Source organism: Aquarana catesbeiana, linkage group LG02 (genome assembly GCF_042186555.1).
Source record: "Aquarana catesbeiana isolate 2022-GZ linkage group LG02, ASM4218655v1, whole genome shotgun sequence".
NCBI lineage: Eukaryota > Metazoa > Chordata > Amphibia > Anura > Ranidae > Aquarana > Aquarana catesbeiana.
This window is the reverse complement of record NC_133325.1, coordinates 729,455,816-729,471,689: the sequence shown is the minus strand read 5'-3', so window position 1 is coordinate 729,471,689 and position 15,874 is coordinate 729,455,816. Positions and strand designations below refer to the sequence as shown.

Below are 15,874 nucleotides of genomic sequence, written 5' to 3'. Positions count from 1 at the left end.
GCAGTTCATAATTTATGTAATAGGATTAGGTAGGCAGATGGCCCAAAATTGCACAGTTAAAGCCTGGATTCCTTTTCAGAATAGACTCATCTCAGCAGGAGGAACTTTACACATTGCATATGGTAGCGGAAGAGAAGATTTATTTGGGGGGCCTGGGTGTTCAGAAAGCTCATGTGTACAATAAGCACACATAATTTTGTTGCCCTCAAAAGCAGAATAGATTGTCCGGGCATGTTAACCAATTCCCAGTGACCTATTTAGTGCAATACACCAAGTTCTTTTTTTTCTTTGCTCTAAGCTTTCTTTGTCTTTTACTAGGGTTGGATTCCTGAAGATTTTTTTCGGAGCCATCGCTGTCTCTGCTCTCCACAGTTCTCTTACGATTTTGAGGGCCTGTTTCACACTGGCTGATTCTGCAGTCCCAAGCCATCTCTGGATCCCAGCTGGAAGAACGTGGATCAAAACTGCAGCTTGCCTGAGGTTCAGGATATGGAATCATTGAGGTCTGCTTGTTCCACGGACAGAACTGTTCATAGCCTTGCTGCTCTGGAGCCGTCCAACCACATGCAGGATTTTGTAGAGTGAAGTACTGGTTCATCTATAGGGGTGGGAAAAATAAACCAAGTTATGATAGGCTCATACTGGCTCTAACATTTTGACATCTTGTTCCTCCAAAAAATGTTCAGTTTACCCAGAGACCACCTATACACATGCAAGGCCCATCTGATTCGGATAAAAAAAAAAGCCCATTGGTTTTGTGTGTTCAGGGCATTAATGTTACTTTCAGATCACTTAACTTTTAAAAAGCTAAATATAATATAATACAATACAATATAATAAATAATCCACACACACACTTCTTGATAGTTTATTGTGGCACATAGCAGACCACAGGGATATCAGGGACAAAGAAAACCGGAGAGAAAAAAAAAAAAAAAGCGGCATCTAGGTGCAGCATTAAAATACAACTTTAATAAGCAACGGTCATAAAAACTCACAGCACCAGAACAGGTATAAGCTCATCTATAAGTCAATCACCGTGGAAAACTTTGCGTCCTGCAGGAACCGCTGTGACAGAGGATGGAATTGCCAGATCAGGCGAGGAGAGTAGAGGACACTGGATAGTATCCCACGACCGCCATGCGCCAATTTGGAGGGCATCCAGAACGCTCTCACAAGCAGATGTGGCGTCAGATGGAACACCGAGTTATCCCCTCCATCTGACGTCACATCCGCTTGTGAGTACAAGCTGTCAGTGTGAGGAGAGGAATGCAAATAACAGGCATTTCCTATTTACACAGTGATCAGGCACAGCTGATTACATGGTAAAGAGACTACGTCATAGGTGCTTTACCATAAATCGGCACCACACCACCGATCACCGTGCTGCGCACCCTTGGGGGACGCGCGTGAGCAGCCTGTTCTTGAAGGACGTCATATAACATCCAGGCAGAATGGTAAAGCCACCGCCCAGCTGTCAATCCGATAAAGGCCGGGCGGGAAGGTCTTAAAGTTGTATTTTAATGCTGCACTTAGATGGCGCTTTTTTCTCTCCGCTTTTCTTTGTTCCCGATTCTATAGAGCTGGCTAACTATGCGAAAAGCTGCCACTAGTGCCTGCAATCATTTTATGAACTTTATAGGAGGACCATTACAGATGTTATATGGACTTCTTAAACCCCCCATTTGCACCCATATTTCCTATTCACTGGGATATCAGCCCTAAGAGTTTGGACACCAAGCAGAAGGGTATGCTGCTTCCTCTATGGGCTACACCCCTCGTGTATAAAAAGTGAAGGGTCAGAAGTAGTTAACAGTAGCAGGCATACTGAGGGGGGTGTAGTGCAGTGCACACCAGGTACCAGCACTTGGCTTCTTTTTTTAATAAATCACAAATGTTTTGGACCAGGGTGGTGCTGTGGCCTATCTTAATTTTAGCAAAGCATTGGAGACAGTTCCACATAATTTCAAAAAAGTTGTACAAGCTACCACTTAACCCTTGGGCGTCTCAGTGCATATATACAGGCAGTCCCCGAGTCCCCAAACATCCAACTTGCATATGACTCATAGGTACAGAGGGCAACAGGAATAGAGAGGAAATCTAGGGCTAGGAAGGGAAATTCACTCCTGTAAGAGTTACCATGGGAAAAAGTTGTCTCCACTGAAGCTTTATCAGCAATACTTGTTTCCACAACAACCCAAAATTGTCAATACCCAATTGTCACAGGGACAGAAAGGGGAGGTGAAATCTCCTGAACAGGGGCACAGACAGCAAAACAAAGTTACACTGTACCTGTTCCAACTTACATACAAATTCAACTTAAGAACAAACCTATGGAACCCATCTTGTTTGTAACTCGGGGACTGTCTATAGTTGGCTAAATGTAGATACCAGAGTGCGATTGTGAAGGAGAATCATTTTGAACAGACTAGTAACTAGTGGTGTACCACATGGCTTTGTACTAGGTCCTGTTCTATTTAATTGTTTTGCAAGTGATGTAAAAAAGGTTTGGTGGGCAAGGTATTTTTTTTGTGCTGATAACACAAAGTTGAGCAATAGGGTTGATATTCCTGAAAGGGTTTATAATATGAAATAGGATTTTGTAGGGCTTGTAGCACCGCTCCAAGCTGGAGGCTGCAGAATCTCCCCACCGGCACGCAGAACACGGGGGCAGGTGTCTGAATGCACCAATCCAACCCGATATAGTCATGGTGTGTGTGTATATATATATATATATATATATGTGTGGCCTCAGCCAGTGCCACTCCAGTCATGCCCTCTGATGCGCTGCACCCCGTGGGCCAGTGATTAAGTGCAATATATTTAGGACTCAGGCGCTATGACATTTGCAGACATTTTAAATGCCTGGCATTGAGTGCCTTTTCCTTCCCCGGAAGCCACAGCTGTTGTGCAAATCCTGTCACACAAGTGAACAGGTGTACGCAAGTGTAGTCATGTAAATGCTGATGCTTCATAGCCACGCATGTATGTATATGTGATGTTTTTACTGAATGCAGTACTTTCCATGTGCAGGAGACCTAAGGGTGTCAGGAGGCAGTGGCAAAATTACCAGGGTCGCAAAGGTTGCACTTGTGACCGGGCCCTGGCATTCCGTCACTATGGGGGCCCCCCTGGCATTCTGCCAACAAGACGGCAGGAAGGGTGCCCACGGCAGAAAATGTGAAAGAGACCCATAACAGGAGTGAAGTACACCAGGATCAGTGGGCCCTTCATGGATTCTTGCACCGGGATTCTGAAGGTTCTAGTTACGCCTCTGTTAGAAGGGCATAAAACACACACGTTTTACGATGGGGATCCCAATTACATGCATATCAAGCATAAAAAGACATATCCAAGATTTTTTTTTTTTATATATAAAAACACATCATGCAGTCTGTTTTATTTGCTTTCTTTCTTTTTAGTTTATTTCTTTGATGCATTTTTCTGCTGGATAATCTGCATGCGGTACACTCAGGTGATCCACGTGTTCAAACAATTAGTAAATGCTAGTCATGGCTTACCATTCCTTGAAAATAGGCGTATGCCTGAGAGAAGAAGCTGCTGTTAACAGGAGGTGCAGGATTAGAAGATTCAAAGTTTCCTCCAGATACAGGCATTCTGTGCAGAAAGAAACAGAACACACAGTAAGAATGTAATGACATATAAAACTACATTCCGCATAAAAAAAACAAAAACAAAGATACTCCCCTACATGGCTGCAGCATCAATCTGAGCTGCAGCTGTCCCCTGACGGCTCTACACTGAGAGCTGAGCGATCAAAGATAGCTGATCGCTCAGTTCTCGGGTCCGCTCTGAGCACAGAGTAGTGACTTAATCACCATAGGAGAATCAAGGGTACCCCCCCTCCCCCGTGCATACAGCACGATAAATATAACAGAGCATAATACAGTGAAGCTCATGTGGAGCTGGATATTCATGTAACAGTCTCCTCTTGTCCTGCCCTCACCATACTACACTCTGCCCCTCCAGGACTCACAAGAACTGGACTGTGGTGGGAGTGGGATCTGCTGGCTCAAGCTCTCAGTAGCACACTGGGAGGCTGAGCCAGCTGCCTAGTCAGGCATTTGGATGGATTCCAACATTATCGGGATCCCCGCAGAGCCTGGACCAGCTCTGTGACATCATCCCACTGTCGGCTGAATCTGGGTCACAGGAACGCAGAACGAAGTGCACTCCTGTGACCCAAAACAGAAGAATGACCAAAAAGAGCTTTGGTCATATTTCTCCTTCAAAGCCTAAGTTAAAAAAAAAAAAATTAAGAAAATCATAAAAAGGGATGGTACTTACAGTGAATGGAAAGTGTCCCTTGTGCTGCTGGCTGCAGTTTTATTCAAATCCTCTGTACTGATACCCATCCCACCCCTGCAGCTATACCCACCCTCCTTTTCCATAGCTATGATTGCCATCAATGAAATGCACTGTATGAATGGAAAAACAGGTTGATGAATGAAAGGTCCACCTGCTCCATTCATAGCTCAGCTCAGAACACCCTCTCCTTATTTCTGCTAAGATCAAAAGGCTTGTTTTGCATGCGTGGAACCGATATAACAAAAATAAATACTTTTAGGCCCCTGTCACACTTTTGCGACTTGTCCTGCAACTTGGGACTGCAAAGTCGCATGACAAGTCATCCCCCATGATTTCCAACGAGTACCATTCATATCTGTGTGACTTCAAAGTAGTCCCTGCACTACTTTGGTCCGACTGATGCGACTTGAGGTCCATAGACCTCAAGGGTACACAGGCATTGCTTCAAATCGCATCAAAGTCATGCAACTTTCAGGTCATACAAGTGTGAAAGGGGCTTTAGTGGTGCATTTAACAGAACAAAAAAAAAAAAAAAAAAAAAAAAAAAAAAAAAAACACAAGAAAATATCAATTGTTAATATTTTCATATGCCTAAACAGTACATAAAACTCCCCCACACAGCAATGAGTTCCAATATTTCCTGAATACCAAAAAAACCCAAACACACACCTTACATCATAGGGTCCACCAACGCGCGTCAGCTGGGTTTGGCCTTAATAATAATAACAACAACAACTGACCCCTATAGATAAACATGCACTTCTATACAGTATCTCACAAAAGTGAGTACACACCTCACATTTTTGTAAATATTTTATTCTATCTTTTCATGTGACAACACTAAAGAAATGACACTTTGCTACAATGTAAAGTAGTGAGTATACAGCTTGTATAACCGTGTAAATTTTCTGTCCCCTCAAAATAACTCACAGCAATTAAAGCGGAGTTCCACCCAAAAGTGGAACTTCCGCTCATTTGTCTCCTCCCCCCCTTCTGGTGCCACATTTGGGGGGGGGGGGGGGGCAGATACCTGTTTAACGGCTGTGTCCTGTCCCCACTTCCAGGAGTCTCGGCCATTGAAGTCACCGTTCGGCTCCCTGCTCCTTCCCCCGCCGCCAGGCCAGTAGGAGAGCACAGCGGGTTCCTGCGCATGCGCAGTAGGGACCCAGCACGAAGCTGCAATACTTCACTACCGGGTTCCCTTACTTACTGGCTATGAGGGCGGCAGCACCCGACAGCTGATGAAAAAAACATCAGCTGCGGTGCAGACTTTGCTGGACTCCAGGACAGGTAAGTGTCCGATTATTAAAAGTCAGCAGCAGTGTAGCTGCTGGCTTTTAATTTTTACAAAAAATTTCAAATTTTTGTCCAAATTGGGCCCAAAGTGTCAATATTTTGTGTGGCCACCATTATTTTCCAGCACTGCCTTAACCCTCTTGGGCATGGAGTTCACCAGAGCTTCACAGGTTGCCACTGGAGTCCTCTTCCACTCCGCCATGACGACATCATGGAGCTGGTGGATGTTGGAGACCTTGCACTCCTCCACCTTCTGTTTGAGGATGCCCCACAGATGCTCAATAGGGTTTCGGTCTGGAGACATGCTTGGCCAGTCCATCATCTTTACCCTCAGCTTCTTTAGCAAGGCAATGGTCATCTTGGAGGTGTGTTTGGGGTCGTTATGTTGGAATACTTCCCTGTGGCCCAGTCTCCGAAGGGAGGGGATCATGCTCTGCTTCAGTATGTCACAGTACATGTTGGCATTCATGGTTCCCTCAATGAACTGTAGCTCCCCAGTGCCGGCGGCACTCATGCAGCCCCAGACCATGACACTCCCACCACCACGCTTGACTGTAGGCAAGATACACTTGTCTTTGTATTTCTCACCTGGTTGCCGCCACACATGCTTGACACCATCTGAACCAAATAAGTTTATCTTGGTCTCATCAGACCACAGGACATGGTTCCAGTAATCCATGTCCTTAGTCTGCTTGTCTTCAGCAAACTGTTTGCGGGCTTTCTTTTTTAGCATCATCTTTAGAAGAGGCTTCCTTCTGGGACAGCAGCCATGCAGACCAATTTGATGCAGTGTGCGGCGTATGGTCTGAGCACTAACAGGCTGACCCCCCATCCCTTCAACCTCTGCAGCAATGCTGGCAGCACTCATTCATCTATTTATCCAAAGACAACCTCTGATTATGACGCTGAGCATGTGCACTCAACTCCTTTGGTCGACCATGGGGAGGCCTATTCTGAGTGGAACCTGTCCTGGTAAACCGCTGTATGGTCTTGGCCACCATGCTGCAGCTCAGTTTCAGGGTCTTGGAAATCTTCTTATAGCCTTGGCCATCTTTATGTAGCGCAAGAATTATTTTTTTTTCAGATCCTCAGAGAGGTGCCATGTTGAACTTCCAGTGACCAGTATGAGAGTGAGAGCAATACCACCAAATTTAACACACCTGCTCCCCATTCACACCTGAGACCTTGTAACACTAATGAGCCACATGACACCAGGGAGAGAAAACGGCTAATTGGGCCCAATGTGGACATTTACACTTAGGGGTGTACTTACTTTTGTTGCCAGCGGTTTAGACATTAATGGCTGTGTGTTGAGTTATTTTGAAGGTACAGCAAATTTACACTGTTATATAAGCTGTACACTCACTACTTTACATTGTAGCAAAGTGTCATTTCTTCAGTGTTGTCACATGAAAAGATAAAATAAAATATTTACAAAAAGATGAGGGGTGTACTCACTTTTGTGAAATTCTGTACATCTTACTTCCTGCCCTCCTGGGAGGGGGAATAATAAACAATGTTGTAATTATGTCCCTTCCCAGAAGGGGCAGGGAGTAGCAGATCTATAAGAATACGTATGTCTTTAGGGGTCACCTACGATTAAGGCCAAACCCAACCGAAACGTGTTATAAGACGTTATGCTGCAAGCTTTTTATATTTGGTAAAATGTCGGAACTCATCACTGTGAACAGGACTTTATGTACGGTTTGGTTCATGCCTGAAGGTGAATAGAAACCTGTTCTAAGCACCAGCATTCCCCATTGTGGATTAACCAACAAGGTAGAGTGGGTGAACCTCTCTTTTCTTTTATACTAAAGAGGCAGAATTTACAAAATAACTTACCTAAAAGAAATTATACTGCAGAGTATAACAAATATGCTAAAATGTCACCAAGCACTTTACAAAGCAATACAACACAGATTCTCACCCGTAGTCTGGAGGAATCCTGGCAAAGCTGTTTTCGGGTCCCTGGAAAACGCTGTCCGACTCTGATGAGAGGGAACTCCCTGTGTTTAAAGAAAATAAAGGGAATCTATAACCATTTAAAAAGGATGTACTGTAGTTGTATATGATCAGATTAACGTGAACCTGTCCTGACACAAATTACATCAACTAACACTTTCTAATAATAATTTTATATAGCGCCAACAGTTTACGAAGTGCTTTACAATGTAAAAGGGAGACAATACAAGAGGGCCCTGCTCAGAAGAGCTTACAATCTAATAGGGTGGGGCAAGTGGTACAAAAGGTTGTAACTGTGGGGAACGAGCTGGTGGAAGTGATAGATTTGGAGGCGTGATAGGCTTCCCTGAAAAGATGAGCCCCGACCAAGTATTGAGTGCATACTATATCGTACATGGAAATACTTTTCAGTAAGCCAACATTGCTGTATTAAATAGTTTTTTTTTTTCATTGGTCTTATATAAAATATTCAGATTTCCTGAGATACTGCATTTTGGGTTTTCATTAGCTGTAAGCCATAATCATCAAAATGAAAAGAAAGAAATGTGTGAAACATATTACTCTGTGTGTAACGCATCTATATAAAAATATGAGTTTCACTTTTTGAATTGAATTACTGAAATAAACTTTTTGATGATATTCTAATTTTATGAGATGCACTAATATATACATACAGACACACACATTTTATTTATTTATTTTTTTTTTTTAAATACCACACACACATTGGAAGTGTACACGATGTTGAAAAAATATATGGAAGTTGCCCTTCTTTCAGAAGGTCTGGCAGTGTCAGAAGAGGGCTTTCACTGTCCACTAGGTACAACTGCATAGTCACAGGTCAAGGTAGTTTGATGGGCTTATAGGGCTAAGACGAATACATCAATTAAGCGCAGAGACCACCTTACCAGATGGATTGTGTGCTCAAGCAGAATTATTCTACAGGACACCAACCAGGATCATGTATTACAAACCATTTTTAGCCTATAACAAATTTGGTCAAGCAACATTGAAAACTGGGGAGTTTGACATCAGTTCTGAATTAATCTAATATGTTGATTAAAACACTTCAGCATTATCCTCCCTTGTTGACTGTGGTGTGCTACTTCCCATACATACATGTGGTCATGCTTGTGTCAGAAGGGAGGACTGTGTGCTTACTAGAGGGTGGATTTCCTTTTCTGATGAAAAAGCATGGCAGCATGTAGGTCCCTCCCTAGGGCTTCACATTGAGTATAGTTACAAGAACGCCGCCTTGTTGGGGGGGAGGGGGGGGCGACTCATTTATATAGTATAACAAGTCCTGGGAAGGATTTGGCTATTCATACGCTTTAAGAATTTTTTTTTTTTTTTGGGCAGCCTAAAGTTGGCCATACACAGATTATAAATTGGACCAGTTCAGCAGGGGTGGTCGCCCTGCTTAACAGAAGTTGATTGTTTAATAGACTTCTGTCCAAGGCATATGTTTGAAAAGTTTCCTCGATCAGCAGCTGCTCATCCATGTATTCTGACAGAGGCAGTTGTTATTCCTCCATCCACCAACTTTGTGTGGATAGAGGAATAGGTTAGCTTTTTTTTTTGCTCAGCCTGCTGAACAGTGTATAAGACTTTTCCCCAGTACTGCATCTCTAGACCTGCTGAGGTCTTATAATTAGAACATCCAAATCCTTATATAGTTTCCCACATATATACACCAAGGAAAAAAAAACCTGGTCAACCATTGGGGCACCAGACATGGGCGTCTGCAAGGGGGGCGCAAGGTGTCCGCGAGTGGTGGGGGATCTATTCTATGGGGGTCCTGCCCTGCTCTAAAGGGGGATCTATATGGTATGATAATGACTAAGCCCCTCCCCTTCATGACATTGTTGAAAAGGGGTGGAGCATGGGTGACCTTAAAATTATGCCCCACCCTGAAAAAAGTTCTGCGGATGCCCATGGCACCAGACAACTTGTGTGTTGTGCTGCCCAAGGCACATATGCTAAGAAAATATACTTATTTTTTTCGTACTGAAAACGTTCTACAGTTTTCAGAGGTCAGTATAAATGAAAGAAAAAAGTGGCCAATATAGGAGGTGGATACCGTCCTACAATGCCACGTCAACAAAAAAACAGGTATGTTCAAAGCAAATGTAAATATGTAGTCTTATTTTATTCTTTGCCATCTGTTTTTCAGCCTTGATCCATGGAAACACAAGGCCCTAAACACAGGTACCACTTGCTGGCAGCCTGCCTGTGAAACTCACCTGTTCTATACTGTAGTTTAATGGGCCGGCCATACAGGCGAATGCCATTCAGTAATGCTATAGCATATGGCACAGATTCTGTATGCTGGAAGCAGACAAACCCAAATGACTTGGAGTTGCCTTCTTTATCTGTAATAACGGTCACTCTGCGCAACGGTCCTGCCTGCAAAACAGAAAAAGCGATAGGTAAACCGCCCACAGATCTATGAACATTCAGCATGTATATCTATACAACAATGTGAAACTATATCAGAGAGGGGCACAGAAGAGGCTTCTGTGGTTTAACAATTAGCAGCATACATCTTGTGGTATCAGGTGTTGAAAACAAAATTACTTCTAAAAGTTTATAAATCAAGCAGAGTCACCTGAACCCTAATTAGAATGTTTGTTATGTGTGTTTAATACCTGACTCTGCGCTCTGGCTCCACGCTTCTCCCCAAAGCTCTGGTCTATGGGCAGAGCCTTGGCATCATGTACAATGTACGGTTATGAAGCCTGTATTGTGTGCAGTGGAGGCAGGAGAACAACCATAGCAGAGAGAAGCTTACAGAGGAGGCCACAGGAGACCAGCTGCAAAGATCGAGGGAACCCGCTGGAGTAATACAGACTCTTCTACAACCCATTAGACATAAAAGGCCAAGTTCACCTTTCTGAATATGTTACAACTAGAGATGCACTAAAATTCCGTGGGTCGAAAATGGCGTTTTCTGCATTTTGCTGATAAAGAAAAAAGGTGCCGATAACGCATGCAATTTTGCCACGATTTTACTGTGCTTATGGTGTGTTTTTCATAGGTCATGTGACTCAAAAATTTTTATCAACTTAACACGTGCATTATTGATTCATTCTTGCTGCATTTTCAATGCATTTCATTTTTTTTTTTAAACGGCAAGCAAGATTTTTTTTAACACCACAACAGAAGAATTAATATTCCCTATGGTCTTCCTGCTTCCCCTCCTGGCCAATCAGGAAGCGGGTCTTAAGACCCAACTGGGACGAGAGGAGAATTGACCGTATTGGCGGGGAACAGAAGCAGGGGGGGGGGGGGGTGCCTCAGAGGAGACGCAGGGTAAAGCCGCAGAAGCTGCCGTGACCCGGATGGGGAGTTTTGGTTTGTAATAAATAGGAAATATTGTTTTAAATCAGCAGAAGGCTAAAGGTTCTTTCACAGCAAAATCTGCTGGAATGCACTGGGAGAAATCGTTCCAATTCATCAGATGATTTCCTTAGACCCTTATTGGAATGTCACAAGTGGTATTTGATCAGGTTCTATTGGCCCAGCAAAGTCCCAACACATCTGGTGTGAAGGGCCCCCAAAGGTTTTTTTTTTTTTTTTTTTTTTTTTTAGATATTTAAAGGCTTATTCCAATCTTTAAGACCATGTTACAGCCATATTTAGGATGTCAGACAGACCCCCAACCCCCCGCTGGACAGAATTCAGGGTTTCTTCTCCCCAGCAGCAGGCGTCAGATTCTAAAATCAGCGCTGCTGATTAACAACACCCCATGCCTGAACCAGATTGCATGGGTATAAATTAGGGTTGCCAACTCATCCCTTTAAACCTGAACACATATGAATTCCACAGGTTCTGAGGTTAATTTAATGCAGATAAGGCACCAAGTGAGTTTAATTACCACCTTAATCAGCCACAGAATCTGTGCAATTCATATGTTCGGGTTTAAAGGGATGAGGTGGCAACCCTAGTATAAATGCTCATGGAATTGGTACCAGTGCAGAAAAAACAAAAAAACAAAAAACAGCCGCCATCTTCTTGAGGCGGATTTGGTGCGATTTGAGCCCTTCAAAGTGAAGGGCTTAAATCGCATTGCACAGAATGACATGGGATTTGCACAGAAATGCGGTGCGATTCACAATGTGAACCTAGGCTCAGTGTAACACAAGAGTGGTGATCACTTAGGGTAGATTCACATGGGGACAGAGAGCTGCTGGAGTACTTTACCGTTCCGGCCATTGTCGCCGATCTCTCCTCTCCCCTGAATCTGCCACTGGGGAGATCACATGACTGGACTGAAGACACCCCCTCAGAATAGGGAGGTATAAAAGCAGCTTCCTTCCACAGTACATGTGTCAAACACAAGGCCCACGGGCCAAATCCGGCCCCCCCAGGCCATTTCATGTGGCCCCTCACCTTTTCTGCAGCACCCCTCTCGTTTATGCAACAGCAAAGAAGACAGAATACCCCCTCCAGATCCTGTTCTTCTCTGTGCAGCTGTGGAGAGGCTCATCTCTCCCCTTACCCCCTCCCCAGCAGTTGGCAGAAGACAGAAATCCTCCTACAGATCCTGCGTCTCTCTGTGCAGCCACAGCACCCCCTTGTTTTTGCATTCAGCGACTACAGCCCTCCTCAGGTCCTCCTCCAGACCCTGCAATTTCTGCTTCCCAGCTCCACCTCCTTCCCATCAGCAGCACGAGGTAAAGGTGGGCGGGGGGGGGGGGGCACTGTGATGTAAGGGAGGGTGGGGGACCCATGACTTCTGATGGTGGGGGGGCCCTTGACACCTGATGTAAAGGGGGGGGGGTGCTCTGGACATCTAGTCCTACAGATACAACCTGGCCCTTTGAGGGCCACATTGGTGTGTGCAGCCTATTGCATTAGGGTGTACACCCCAAAGCTCAAACACATTGTTTTTTCTGCAGCCTTAGCTGCATAGGGCAGTGAATGAATGGGCAGTGCTCTGTGCTGAATGGCTTCCTGTTCATTCACAAACTAAAGCATAGTAAACACAGTTTACTATGAATCGGCAACACACATGGTGATTAAAACGGAGGTCCGCCCACTGCTGCAAAAATTAAAAGCCAGCAGCTGCACATATTTTTAATAATAGGACACTTACCTGTCCTGGAGTCCAGCGATGTCGGCACCGCAGCTGATGTTTCCATCAGCTGTCGGGTGCATGCCGCCTCCATTGCAGGTAAGGGAACACGGCAGTGTAGCCTTTTAGCTTCACGCTGGGAACCCTACTGCGCATGCGCGTGGCTCTGCTCATCTCTCCTACTGGCGTGGCGACAGGGACAGGGAGAGGGAGGAGGGAGCCCCAGTCATGACGTCAATAGCCATGGCTGAGTCTCCTGCCGGAAGTGGGAAAGGATACCTGTGAAAGACAGGTATGCTGTGTACCCCCCCCCTCGAAAAAGGTGCCAAATAAATGTGGCACCGGAGGGAGGGGGGGGGGGGAACAATGAGCGGAAATTCCACTTTTTTTTCCCCACACCCCCTGAGCACGCCTATGGAGGGCAACCGTAATGCAGACGTGGCCTGTGATGAAACAGAGTTTGAGACCCCTGATCTACAGGTTAGTTAGTATAGGATTTAGAAGAGGAAGGGGGCAGGTTTAAGCTTTTATTCGGCAAAAAAAAAAATTATATATTTTTTTGAATAAAATTTTTGTGTTCGATTGATTTTTTTTTTTTTTTTTTTAATCGATTAATTATAACGCACATACAGATCCTGGATAAATCTGTGTAAAAGGTTTTTTTTCCAGTATGGCATGGAATGAGAATAGGATGTATTTGCTCATATTGTCCATCTGAAGGAGAATTTATTTTAAATTATTTTCCTGCAGTATTTGTAATTCATTGAACCTGATGAACAATGCAGTTTTTATGACGGAGTACTCCTCCACTGGTACACCGCTGTTTTAGCTCCCCAGTTCTCAGCAGTCCAGGAAGACGGAACCCCCTGGGTGGTGTATCAACAGAAAGCGAGGTCGGTGGAGCGCAACACGCACAGCTCCTGCGCCTCATCGCCTAACACTTCCTAATGGCTAGATAGCAAATGACACCAATCACGGAAGGACAAACCTCCGTGATGACGCATCGGCCGGAAATGATGTCGGTGGAAGGCAACGCAATGTCGATGTCCGTGATGTCACCGGATTTCCGACGAAACTCCCTGAAGCCGGCGGAGAGGCGAGTACCGATCAAAAGAATTTATCGATCAAAAAAATTAAAATCGATTAATCCAGGAATAGTTAATTTCCACAGCTATATATATATATATATATATATATATATATATATATATATTTTATAATATAATATAATTTTTTTGTTTTGTTTTGTTTGGAAACAATAATTAGTAATCTGCGTCAATAATAAAGTCATACACAGTTCAGAAAAGTCAAAAACCAGTTGCTAGTTGACAGCAGTTTGGCAGATGACATTGTAACAAAATAACATCTGATAAAAAAAGCAAACAAATAAAAAAAAGATACAAATGCTGTCCTTAGATGTGTAAACATTTCCATTCAGAATGAATACAAGAAGTATCATGACATCTTCCCCACCCAAAAAATACACACCAACCCCCCCTCGCCTGATTCCTCTGTCCAGTCATCACCTGCAGGAAAAGCTCATAAAGGATCTCCTCCTTCACTTTGTAATCCAAATTTCCCACCCAGAGGGTCCGGTCAGCCTCAGCCTGTCTTTTCAGCATGATCAGTCACTGCAGACTGCTTACATCTCTCCCCAGCTGCACTCACATGCATAGACACAGCACCTGTCACTAGAGGCCACACAGGAAGCATCACTTATGTAGAACTCAGCAGCCATTTTTGCAGAGACCAACACACATATTGTGGATCAGAGGGCTGCAATCTTTTCAGTAAAGGCCCACCGTACACACGATCAGAAAAAATCAGAAGTAAAACTTCGTCCGATAAACGATCTGCTGATTTTCTGATTGTTAGTATGGTGCTTTCGACAGCCAATTCCGATTTTTCGGGCGCAAAAGCTGGATGTGTAGGCTCTAAAATTTTTTGTCGGATGTGAACTCAACATCCAATTTTTGCTTAATTAGTACAGTTTTCAACTGAAAAAAAAAAATGGTAAGAGCAGGACTAGGCATGCTCAGAAACAAAAGAACACATACAAAACAATTCTGTCGTACGAGAATTTTCATATGTCGAGTAACCTCTTCACTTTTGATGTGAGATTAGCAGCATACAAAAAACGGACAAAAATTTGTCTGATAATCTGATCGTGTGTACTCGGCTTTAGAGGGCCACAAAACAAAAAAACAAACAAATACAAAACAAAATCAGCTTTATAAACCAAGGAATAATAAATGACTGAATATGTTTTACTTGGATCTCTGCTGTGGAATCAGCATGAGATGGTTCAGAACAGAAAGAAAAAGAAATGACAAACCTCTAAGCAGCCCCCACTTACAAACATTCTCATAGGTGTTCACTGAAAATTGAAAATCCCTTTAAGAGAGTGCTCCTAATCTCAGCTTGTTACCTGTATAGAAGACACCTGGGAGCCAGAAATCTTGCTGATTGATAGGGGATCAAATACTTATTTCACTCAATAAAATACAAATTAATTTATAACTTTTTTGAATTGTGTTTTTCTGGATATTTTTGTTGTTATTCTGTCTCTCACTGTTAAAATAAACTTACCATTAAAATTATAGACTGATCATTTCTTTGTCAATGGGCGTACCAAAATCCGCAGGGGGTCAAATACTTTTTTCCCTCACTGTATTCTGTGGAACACACAAAATTTCCATGACCTTGGTGTCCCACACTAGCAGCTTCCAGTTTGGGGCCCTCCATGGGGGCTTTTGGAGCCCGGTGGTGGCGGTGGCCCTTCTTGTCTATTCCACCCAGGCAAATTCAAACAGATCTCACCCATGCTTTTACTATGCACATGGCTGTACATTACCTTGATTGAATTACTGAATGAATATATATCTCCTTGCCAATACCCCTGAAGAATGGTGTGTAAAACAGAAACGCGTTGCTTAGACTGGAGACAGCATGAATATAATATATATTTATCAACATTATGATTGTACAGCGAATGATGTACTTTTATTGTCTATGTACAGACACTACTTTATATGTGTATTTTTCTTTTTTTATTATGTATCTAATAAAATACGTTTTTTAATGAATGAATTTTGGTGATCTTGTTGCCTCAAAAGTCCAACTGGGGGATACCTTGTTTTCTTCAATATCATTGGGATGTTAGCGATCTCTCTCTTCCCTGTTCAGGAGTAGGGATGAGCTTCGTGTTCG

The 15,874-nt window shown here is 43.5% G+C and overlaps 1 protein-coding gene across 1 annotated transcript; it reads right to left on the bottom strand.

The window, feature by feature from the left end:
• RBM11 (RNA binding motif protein 11) lies at window positions 1-14,357 on the bottom strand. The gene is made up of 5 exons (XM_073617049.1): window positions 14,191-14,357; window positions 9,831-9,993; window positions 7,553-7,631; window positions 3,522-3,618; window positions 1-598 (listed from the first exon to the last, which is right to left on the bottom strand). The coding sequence occupies exons 1-5, from the start codon at window positions 14,284-14,286 to the stop codon at window positions 254-256; spliced, it is 780 nt and encodes a 259-aa protein (XP_073473150.1). The 5' UTR covers window positions 14,287-14,357; the 3' UTR covers window positions 1-253.
• Window positions 14,358-15,874: the final 1,517 nt, after the last annotated feature.

Coding starts and splice junctions, on each gene's coding strand:
- RBM11 (XM_073617049.1), bottom strand. CDS start 14,286: ATGCTGAAAAGACAGGCTGAGGCTGACCGGACCCTCTGGGTGGGAAAT. Junction 3,619..7,552: donor AGGATTCCTCCAGACTACGG/GTGAGAATCTGT, acceptor CTTTCTGCACAG/AATGCCTGTATCTGGAGGAA. Junction 599..3,521: donor ACGCCTATTTTCAAGGAATG/GTAAGCCATGAC, acceptor CCACCCCTATAG/ATGAACCAGTACTTCACTCT.